This window comes from Tamandua tetradactyla, chromosome 5 (assembly GCF_023851605.1).
Source record: "Tamandua tetradactyla isolate mTamTet1 chromosome 5, mTamTet1.pri, whole genome shotgun sequence".
NCBI classification, from domain to species: domain Eukaryota; kingdom Metazoa; phylum Chordata; class Mammalia; order Pilosa; family Myrmecophagidae; genus Tamandua; species Tamandua tetradactyla.
In genome coordinates this window covers 34,869,434-34,880,301 of record NC_135331.1, presented here as the reverse complement: position 1 = coordinate 34,880,301, position 10,868 = coordinate 34,869,434, and the positions used below count along the sequence as shown (strand labels likewise).

Genomic DNA, 10,868 nt, shown 5'->3' with positions numbered 1-10,868 from the left:
TTTGTCATTAGAATCCAGACGTTTTCCCCTCCCACTTTCCACGCATTATAATAAAGTCATTGGGTCCAAATGCTCTCACACTTTGCCCTGGCAGACCCTGCACACAGAGGTTGTGGCATTGCAGCAACAGGGCTGCCACCCCTCAAAAACAAGGACCGCGATCCCATCGGCAACAGATGGGGCACGTCTGAACTCAGCAGCAAGACACACACTGGGGGCATCCGGGAACGAGTCATTCAACTCGAAACTACAGACCACGGCTTGGACTCCTGAGTCTCCATTTTTAAGGAACACAGTTTCACACCTCAAAACCTCTGCCTAAGCTCTTCCCTCTCAGGCAGGCTAGATAGGGGAGGAGGGAGGTAGGAGTGACCCTAAGACCCAGAACAAAAAGTTCCTTTTGGTGCACTCACACCTACCTAGCCCGCACACCTCTCTCGTGTCTTTATCATGCAAGGATCCTGACCTCAGATAGCTTCTCCTCCTTTGGAGAATGCCCACGCTCATCTCCCTTTAAGTGTGTACTTTCGCTATGTACTGAAGTTTTGAGCTGTACACACTGGTAGTCTTTGGATTCTTTGGCTGGACACACTGACTAGTCCTTGAGTTCTTTCCTGCAGCTGAGCCAAGAACCTTCATGGCGTCAGCCCTGGTGGAGGTCTTGACTTCTCCAAGAATTCCCAGGGCTCTGCAGCGTCCACCAGAGAATTCTCAGAGCTCTGTGGCATCCAGCCTAGAACTTGCGGGACACTCCAGCATCAAGTTTATGAAACTATTTGGCTGTATACACTGACTAGTCCTTGAGTTCTTTCCTGCCACTGAGTCAAGAAACCTCACAGCACAGGCCCTTAGTTGAGGTTTCAAATTCTCCGAGAACTCGCAGGTCTGTCCAGCATCATTCCCATCAGGGATAAACCACGTCTCTCCAGACTGCAACTATCCGGAGAACACCCACTCGTTCTTCCAGACTTAAGTCTTCCCTTCCTAGTGAGACCTCCCCACAGGGATGCACATACTCCCTCCTCTGAGAACCTTTGAATCTTGAGTGGATTAAATGAGGGAATGCATGTAAAGCATATGCTACAAGGCCTGGCACATAGTAAGTGCTCAATAAACACTAGCTGTTACATCCACTGCAAGTATTTAGCTAGGTCTTATTCATACATGCAGCCCTAAGCTTGGCCCACCATCTGGCACAGAGAAAGAGCTCAATAAATACTTGTTGAGGGAAAGACTGAAACCCTCAAACACGCCGCTCCGGCCAAACTGGTCTATTCATTGTCCTCCCAAAGTTGCCTCCTGCATCACACCCCCTCGACACCTCTGCATATGCTGTCCCATCCTTCCCATACCTTTCCTGTCCTTTTCCTTTGTCCTAAATAGATACGACCAGGCCATCTTCAGGTCCTCCCTGGATTTTGAGAGGCTGAATGAAAGAATCTACAGGGTCCACTCACCAAGTGCTTGGCACACAGTAGGCCCACACAGGAATGGACTCATGATGAAAGGAACCAACCAAATGCCACCCTGAGGACTTATGGATTTAGGGGGAAATTCTGGAGGTTACCAGAGACCTGTCTACTTGCCTCATTGCAGGGAACCTCCATAGCTGGGGAAACTTCATGATCACAGGAGGGGCTCCCAGGCTGAAATGCGACCGATGATCACAGTCCATGCCTGAGTCACAGTGTTTTATGACCCCCACGTGAGTGCTGACCAATGGCTAACTTTATGGGGGAGAGAGGGTGTGTCCACCCATGGATGAGGAGAGGCCTGGCACAGGGCTCGGGCTTGCCCCGGAGATCCAAGGTCCCCAGGTATACCGTTGAAAGGAACCAGGGAAGAGAAGCACAAGGAGCTCTGGTCAGTGAGTCAGAAGGCCAAGTTCCAGCCCCACCTCTGCCTCCAGCTGCTGCAGGACCTTGGGCAGGACACTCCCTCTCTGGGCCTCTGTGCTCTCAACTAGAATAAGTGGGTAGAGATGCTCTCCTGTCCCATCAGTCGCTCTTAAAGATAACTTAGTTGTCCAAAAGAACTAAACGCAGGTACTCGCACAGACATTTGTACACCAATTTTCATCATTCACAAAAGCCGAAAGGCAGAAGCAACCCAAGTGCCCGTCAACAGATGAATGGAAAAACAAAATGGTATATCCATTCAGTGGACTATTTTTCAACCATAAAAAGAAGTGATGTGCTGGTATATGGTATTATATGCATGGAGAGATATTAGTATGAGTTTGGGTTTGGGATGATGGAAATAGATGGTGGTGAAAGTTACACAATACCATCAATGTACGTAATGTCAAAGAATTGTGCACTTAATATGGCTAAAATGACTTTATGCTATGCATATGTTATACCACTAAAAAAGTGAATTACTGTTTTTAAAAAAGAGAACTTAGAAAAAAGAAACTGAAAAGGAAGTAATAATTAATAATGAAAGAATAGCAGCTAATATTTTTCAAGTAGTTACTCTGCCGAGTACCGCACTAAGAACTTTCTGAGCATCATTTTGCTTCAGCTCCCTCTTCCCACCACACCGCGAGTCAAGGGAATGGTAAGCTCAGCAGATGCTTAAGGGTGTGGACTCTGGACTCTGACCTTGGGAGAGGTACTCAAGGGCTCTGAGCCTCAGTTTCCCCATCTGTAAGATGGGGATAATAATAGTCCTTTCTTGGGAATTGAATTATGCCCCCTCTAAAGGCATGCTCGGGTCCCAACCCCTGTTCTGTGGGTGTGAACTCATTCCAGATAGGACCTTTGAAGAAATTATCAAAGTTTGCCCAAACTGAGTGAGGGTGGGCCTTAACCCAACATAACTGATATTGCTATCCTTATATGCAAAGGAAACTGGACAAAGAGAAGCCACAGGCAGCAGCCAGAAGCTGGAGGTTAGTGGAAGAGAAAGGAGACATTCCATGTCCACCGCCCTGTGACGGAAAAGCCAAGGAACCCCAAAGATCGCCGGCCAGCCAGAAGACACCTACCCAGAGAGGAAGAGAGCCTCCAAGCCTCTGAAACCGTGAGCCAGTACATTCCTGTCGTTTAGCCACTGGAATACCTGTGTGGTATTTGTTTTAGCAGGTGGGAAACTAAAACCGTGTCTGAGTCACACAGAAAGCACTGTAAGCATTGGGCATTGTGACTACTCAGGCCCCGTTTACGGAAGAGAGAGAAGCCCCAAGAGATACACTCACTTGTCTAGGGCTCTCGTTGCTGGCAGGGCCAGGCTGGTGTGACCTCCTGCTCGGGCCCTGACCTGCCTGGGGTCAGCTGGGTGTGGGCAGAGCCATACGAATCAGCCCTGGCAGGTCCCAGCACCCTTCGGTGGGTGGCTGCGGATGAACAGCTGGTGGCCTTTGGGATGAACAAATATCATATTCTTGGACCCAGCAGGCAGCCACGGGGCTCCGGGGTGTCTTGTTTCCTACTGCCGCCAATGCTCCCCACTCGGTGCTGCAGGCCCAAGGGGAAAGGGGGACTGGCGAGGGCCCAAAGCACTGCTCCATGGCAGGAAGGGCCCAGGCCAAGCCTGGAAATGAGACAGGCACAGTTTCTATCCCAGCTCCCCCATTCGCTAACTGTGAGGCCATGGGCAAACTAAGCCTCAGTTTCCTCCTCTGTGAAATGGGATGCGTACTCGCTAACGTGGGAAGGATTGAGACCCAGGCTCCAAGAATGGAGCTGAAGCTAAACTGGAAACCAGTAGCAAAACTCATTAATAAAAACCATGGCAGGAATAATAGGAGATGACTGTTACCGGGAGCTGGTGTCTCCATGCATGCCCTGAACTGCCTCACAGGATGTGAATGCAGGCCTGATCAACTTACCAGTGCACAGGGGCAGCCAGCAGGACCCAGCCGGCCCCAGGCCCCCAGGGCAAGTCACCTTGCCTACATCAGGCCTTCTTCCCAGGCCTCAGTTTTCCCACATATAGAAAGAGAGAGTCTGACTAGGAAAAGGGAGAGGAGAGGGATGAAAGGAGGGAAGGTGGAAGAGGAGGAAAAGTTAAAGAAAAGGTGTGAGGTTGGCGGGAGGGCTGGGGGATAAAGAAAAGCTATTACTGCAGCTAAAGCATGAATTGAGAATTTACCCTGTGCTGAGTGGTCTCATTTACTGCTCACAAAAATACTCTTGAGGCCAGATGGGGCTTTAAAGAAGAAAAAACTGAGATTCAATGAGATTCACTGAGTCACCTGCACAAGGTCACACAGGGGCGAAGCTGGGATTTGAACCTACTTCTTTCAGACTCCAGAGCTCGGTGCTATGGCCCCTCCAGTCAGCCTGCTGGAGCCACCAGGAAAGACACTGAGCCACACCTGGCCATGCCCCAGAATTGCAGGCATGAGTCCTGAAGACAGGGAACTGAGGTCTGAGCACCTCCCTTATCATATCCGGGCTAGAAGTCCCCCACCCAGCTGCCTCCGGAGGAGAGGAAATCAAGCAGGTGGTGGAGGGTGGAGCCTCAGAGGCCAGAGCAAGGAAGCCCAGGTGAGCTGCCCAAGATTCCAAGGACAGAAGCTCCTCAATGACCAAGAGGGAAAGAGGAGGAGCCGGGCAACCAGGGAGGATGCCAGCAAGCGGGGACTATAAAAAGACAGGTTTAAATGCCTTTCTCCCTGTAACCTTTGTCTTACACACACACGCACACAAAGTTTGAGTACAATCAGATAAGCTGAGCTGGTGCCACCTGAGAAGGAATGGAGAAAAGGGTAAGAAGGAAACCAGGGGAAGAGAACACGATGAACAAAACAACCGGGTGGTTGTTTTGTGGTTCCGTGACTGGGATCCAGGCACTTGCAGAACCTTCTAGGGGCTGCTCATTAGACCCCACGGTACAAATTCTTCCCCCGGCCCTGCCGTTTTACCCCAGGCACCCATGATGTCCAGGTCAGAACTCTGCAGGGGGACCTTCCTCATCCCTCTATTACAGAGGGGGAAACTGAGGTTCAGGTAAGTGAAATTCCTCACCCATGGTCATGATGCTAGAAGGCAGGATTTGAAAGCAGGATCTTATGTCTCCAAGACAGGAGGTGAGGCACAAAGCTCATGGACCCACATGGAGTTGTGCAATCAAAAACAGGACTTCGTGTGCCGAACTAGCATCACCTCGTTAAAGGAAAAGCTTGCCTTAGACGCCCTCGCACTGGCCTGAGACCCAGAGGCAAATTCATGGGTAGGCTTTAGAACTCAGCAGATCTCCAAGTACCAAGGCACTAAAATAAAAAAATTAAAAAAAAAAAAAAAATCACAAGTAATCCGAGGTGGTGAGGCCCTGAAACTCACCTGGGTAAACTGAGGCTCACAGAGGAGGTAGCTTCCCCAGGGTCCTGCTATATCATTTACCTACCTCCTTTCACAAGCAAGGACACAGGCTAAGAGTGGAGAAATGCTGGACCAAGGAGATGTAATCAAGTATAACCAAACAAAACCTGGAAAAGCAGAATACTACTGCTACACTGTAACAATAACACTCACTGCTGTGTGCCTGGGACTCATTTATGCACTGAGCCCCACATCAGCTCTGGGAAGTAGATACTTATGTCCCCATTTTATAGATGGAGAAACTGAGGTCAGAGACCTGTCCAACGATTCACGCCAAGGCGTGCAGAGCTAGGATATGAATCCAGGGGGTCTGGCTCCAGAACCAGCTTTCCACTGCTTCCCGTCATTACCACAACTATTACTTAACGAATGCATTCTTAGGCCCTGGGTCTCACACGCAATCTCAGCCCATCCTTGCAACAGCGCTAAAGAAACAGGAATCACGATCTCATGTTCCAGATGAAGAAACTAAAGCAGAGCGACATTAAATGAATTGCTGGGATTCAAACCCAAGACTTTCAGATGCCAACAGATGCTCTTTAAAGACTCCATGCTGGGCCACTGGGGTTACCTCCCGGCACTGGACCAGACGCCGAGAGGAGGGTTTCATGGTGGGGTAGGGCCTCAGACCTCATTGCCCTGCTCTCAGGCCTCACGCCTGCAATACTGGCCGAGCCACTGAATGCCCTCCATATCGTGAACCACAGCACACCTGTCAGGCAACACCGCATTCCGGGACAGCCACCTGCTGGTCCTCAGCCCCAGCACGTGGCCACAATGCCGACAACCTAGTGGGGCCCAAAGGCCAGCACTGCCCGAGCATTCGCTCTGGCCACGCCGGTGTCACTCACCACCAAATGTCCACTCCTTTTGTCCTTGCCGAAGCTGTGGCTTCTCCGGGGGCCCAGGGGTGGCTGCTCCCTGCTCTGGCGGGCACCCTCCTGCCCCAGGTCCTGCAACTGCACCTGAGGGTCAGATACAAGGGAAGAGCTGTACTGGGGTTTTTCTCAGTTGCAGGAGGAATATCACACCAAGAGAATTCATTCTGTACCAAAAGCGACAAAGAAGCAAATCAAACCACCAGAAATCCCCCCACAGACCAGCAGTCCACTTTAATGATATGGGGTAGGATTGGGTGCAGCAGGTCCGGGTGCAGCCACTTAATAACTGTGTGGCCTCAGATAGGTGCCTTAGCCTCTCTGAGCCTTGATTATCTGGGAGAAGAACAATAAGAAGAGTATCGGCTTCGGGCACTGATGGAAGAACCAAACTTGGTACAGCACATGGGAAGTGCGCGACACAGTGCCACCACCAGGGGGCGATATGGTCCAGCCCTGGGCACCCTGCGAGGGGAGCCCTCCAAACAAAGTTAGCCAGTCACATTGCTGCCACTGGTCATATGTGATGACCTCACTTTAGGTGTCTCTGCATGCATTCAAACACATGCACACACACGGAGATACACAGAGAAAATAGTTTACGAACAGGACTGTACTCAGTCATATATTCAGGATACATTCACACATCCACAAACCCAGATTCTAGAATTCTTTTGCATCCTAACCACCTCACACAGAAAGGAAGGCTCGAGAGGGAATGTGCTTAAGAACATACAGCATCAGTGAAGAGCAAGGCTTGATCTCTGACCCCTTACCTCATGGCCTCTCTTTTATTTTTTTTGATGCTGCATGAGATCCTCTGTTTTCCACCTACTTCTCTGGCTGCTCCTTCTCAGCCTCCCGCCTAAAGACACGTATGTCCCAGGCCAGTCCACAGAGCCCTTCTCTGCTCCTGTTTTGTCATCCCTTGGGGATCTTGTCATGCCCATGGTTTTAAGCAAATCCTATTTACACATGAATGGCCCCCAATTGTGTCTCTCTGCATCATGACTCCAGACCCACAGGTCTAACTGCCAACTCAGCGTCTACACCAGCTGCTAACACTCAGCTCAGACCTTACATGTCCAAAAGAGACCTCTTCTCCCACCTTGTCCTTCACCCAGCCACGCAGGCCAAGACTTCAGGGTCGCCCTCCATTCTCTTCCTTCTCTCTATCCCATCAGCAAAGCTGGGGCTGTACCTTCTAAACGTGCCACAGACCTGACTCTATATACCAAAATCAACTCAAAATGGATCAAAGACCTAACGTCAGAGCTAAAACTAAGAAATTCTTAGAACAAAACACAGGGGTAAATCTTCAGACTTTGGATTGGGCAAATGTTTCTTAGATATGATACCAAAAGCACAAGCAACAAAAGGAGAAATAGATAAACTGGCAATCATCAAAATTAAAAGCTTTTGTGCTTCAAAGGACATGCTCAAGAAAGTAAGAAGGCAACCCACAGAACGGGAGAAATTTCTGCACATTGTTTATCTGAAAAGGGACTTGAATCTAGAATACATGAAGAACAATTGCAGCTCAGTTTAAAAAGACAAAAAATCCGATTAAAAATGCACAAAGGATTTGAATACACATTTCTGTGAATAAGATATACAAATGGTCAGTAAGCACATGAAAAGTTATCTATTAAGGAAATGCAAATTAAAACCACAATGAGATACCACTTCACACAATGGCTATGATCAAATAGACAGATAACAAGTGTTCATGTGGATGCAGAGAAGTTGAAACCCTTATACATTTGGTGGGATTGTAAAATGCTGTAGCCCTTTGGAAAACCTTCTGGTGGTTCCATAAAAGGTGAGACCTAGAGTTACCATGGGAACCAGAAATTGCACTCATAGGTATAGACCCAAGAGAATTGAAAACACATGTGTACTGAAAAATTTGCACTCAAATGTTCATAGCCGCATTATTCACAATGGCCAAAAAGTTGCAACAACCCCACCATCTAGCAACTGATGAATGCATAAATAAAATGTGGTATATTCAAATAATAGAATATTATTCAACAACCAAAAAGAATGACGTTCTGACTCATGCTCCAGTAGGAATAGGCCTTGAAAACATGGTGCTAAGTGAAAGAAGCTAGACACAAAAGGTTACACATTGTATGACGGCACTTATGTGTAGTATCTGAAATAAGCAAATTCATAGAGACAGAAAGGAGATGAGTGGGTGCCGAAGGCCTGGAGTGGGGGTGTGGGTAATTGGGTTTCTTTTTGGGGTCGAGGATCTAAAACTGATTTTGGTGGTTGTTGCACAACTCTCTGAATATAGTAAACTCCAATGAATTGTACCCTTTAAATGGGTGAGTTATATGGTATGTGAATTATATCTCAATAAAGCTGCTACAAAAAAAAAAAAAAAAAGCCAGTGCCTTGAATTCCTGCACTTCTCTCCACCTCCGTGGCCAGCAGCCTGGAGCCGGCCCCACTGCCTCTCACCTCTTGTCTGAGAGCTGTGGCAGTCTCTGGGCTGGCCTCCCTGCCTTCCTTTCATCCCTCAGTCCACGCTCAATCTCTGGAAGACACAGATCACCACAGCTGTGCACAGACCCCTGGGGGGCTCCCCGGGGCCCTCTGCTGGGCCTTAGGCTCTGGCTCGTGCCCAGCTCTCTGTCTTGGCTGCAGCAGGCTGACCCTTGCTCACCTGACACCTGCCCCCTGGCCGCCTTGCTTGCCCCTCGGGCATCCACAGGCCACCTTCACCTGCTGTTTCTTTCTTTTCCCAGATTCTGGTCTGGCTGTTTCTTTCTTTTCCCAGATTCTGGTCTGGCTTTGCATCCTCATAGGGCACCCCATGGGGCACCACTTTTTTTTTTTTGCACTCACTCACTTGGCTGATGTCTGTTCAGTCCCCCCAGAGCAGCTGTTTACTAGAACTTTCTATGATGATGAAAACGTTCTAAATCACTTGCGCTGTGTCCGATGGCATCGTCCTTAAACACATGAATGCAGCAATGACAACTGAGAAAGTGCATTTTTAACCTTATTTCATTCTAATCCACGTAAATTTAAGTAGCCCCAATTGGCTAGAGGCTACTGTACTGGACAGCACGGCCAAGGCAGTGGGCTGGGCCCTCGTCTGGGTCCCTGCAGCAGCCCCAGCATGTGCAACAGGGCTGGGACAGGTTTAACACATTTATTTAATTTCTTAAGGAAATGCAAGGCTGGAGGTTAACCCTGAAGTGCTTTCCTCACATTCCCTCAACCCTCCTTCACCCCAGACCCTGTAACAAGAGGTTGGCCATACATTATCACGTTGATATTTCCTGCTCAAATCCAAGCAGGTAGGATCCCATTTCCATAGATAAAGAAACAGGTTCAATGAGGTTCGGCCAGATGTCCAGAGTCACAGAGCTAATAAATCACAAGTGAAGCCTTAAGATGCCACTTTGCAATTTGGGGCTGTTTCCAGTGAAAAGTAAAATCATAAAAGTGCAAAAGATTTCATCTCCATAATGAAGGGCTCTGAGAAATCAATGAACCAACATCCCCAAAGAAAACTGGGCAAAATGTTAGCAAACAGCTTATAGGAAGGAAATACAAATGGCTTTACATCCATAATAAGATGCTCATCTTTACTCAGACAGAGGAATGCAAACTAAACTATGTGGGGGGACAAGGGGTGCTTGTCAGGGGCCCCCAAATCCAGAAGTTGGCTATCACACTCAGCCTGGTAAGATTGAGGGCAACGGGCGCTTGCAGTTGCTGGCAAGCATGTAAACTGGTTCAGCTCTGGGGTGGCTGGCAGGGGTAACCCTGCAAAGCTACAAATGCACTTGCCCTTAAGCAGGCAATCTCCATTCTGAGCCCCAGCTATCCCTGGGCATGCATAAAATGACCTGCATGCATAAAATGACCTATATGCATGGTGCAAAATGGCAAAAGATTGGAAATAGCCCTCCACAAGAGAAGGTTAAATAAATGGTAACATACCCACAGATGACAATGCAGCCATCAAAAAGAGGATGCTGGCAGTGGGCTTAATCCAAAAAGTCCTTAAAACAACAATGTTATATGGAAAATAAATGGCAGGTGGCAAAACTGTACATATAGCACAGATGTCAGTCTGAGAATCCCCTGGTAGCTTTTTCTTTCTTTCTTTCTTTCTTTTTTCATATGGGTAGGCACTGAGATTTGTATCCAGGTCTCCAGCATGGCAGGCGAGAATTCTGCCTCTAAGCCACTGTCGCACTGCCCCCTGGTAGCTTTTTTTAAAAAAAATTGTTGTTTTAAATGTTTTTATTGAGACATCTTCATGCACAAACAATCCGTCCAAAGTATACAATCGATAGCTCACGATGTCATCACATAGTTGTGGATTCATCACCACGATCATTTTTAGAACATTTGGATCACTCCAGAAAAAGAAATAAAAAGGAAAAAGAAAAAACCCATACATCCCATACCCCATTGACGGCAATCTACCTAATTTTCTCCCTTATTCCCCCCCCCATTATGTATTTATTTTTTCTCCTTATTTTTTTATTCATCTGTTCATACCCTGGATAAAGGAAGTATCAGCCACAAAGTTTTCATAATCCCATGGTCACACTGTAAAAGCTACATGGTTATACAATCATCCTCAAGAATCCAGGCTACTCACTGGTGTTTATGGTGGCAGAGTTGATTTGTA

The 10,868-nt window shown here is 48.0% G+C and overlaps 1 protein-coding gene across 8 annotated transcripts in view; it reads right to left on the bottom strand.

The window, feature by feature from the left end:
* Positions 1-10,868, bottom strand: part of KIAA1671 (KIAA1671 ortholog) — a 189,306-nt gene that overhangs the window by 111,853 nt on the left and 66,585 nt on the right. For all 8 annotated transcript variants that reach the window (XM_077160676.1, XM_077160683.1, XM_077160680.1 and 5 more), the window contains one exon: positions 6,179-6,292. In XM_077160676.1, the coding sequence (XP_077016791.1) occupies positions 6,179-6,292 (114 nt within the window). The remainder of the gene's footprint in view (positions 1-6,178; positions 6,293-10,868) is intronic.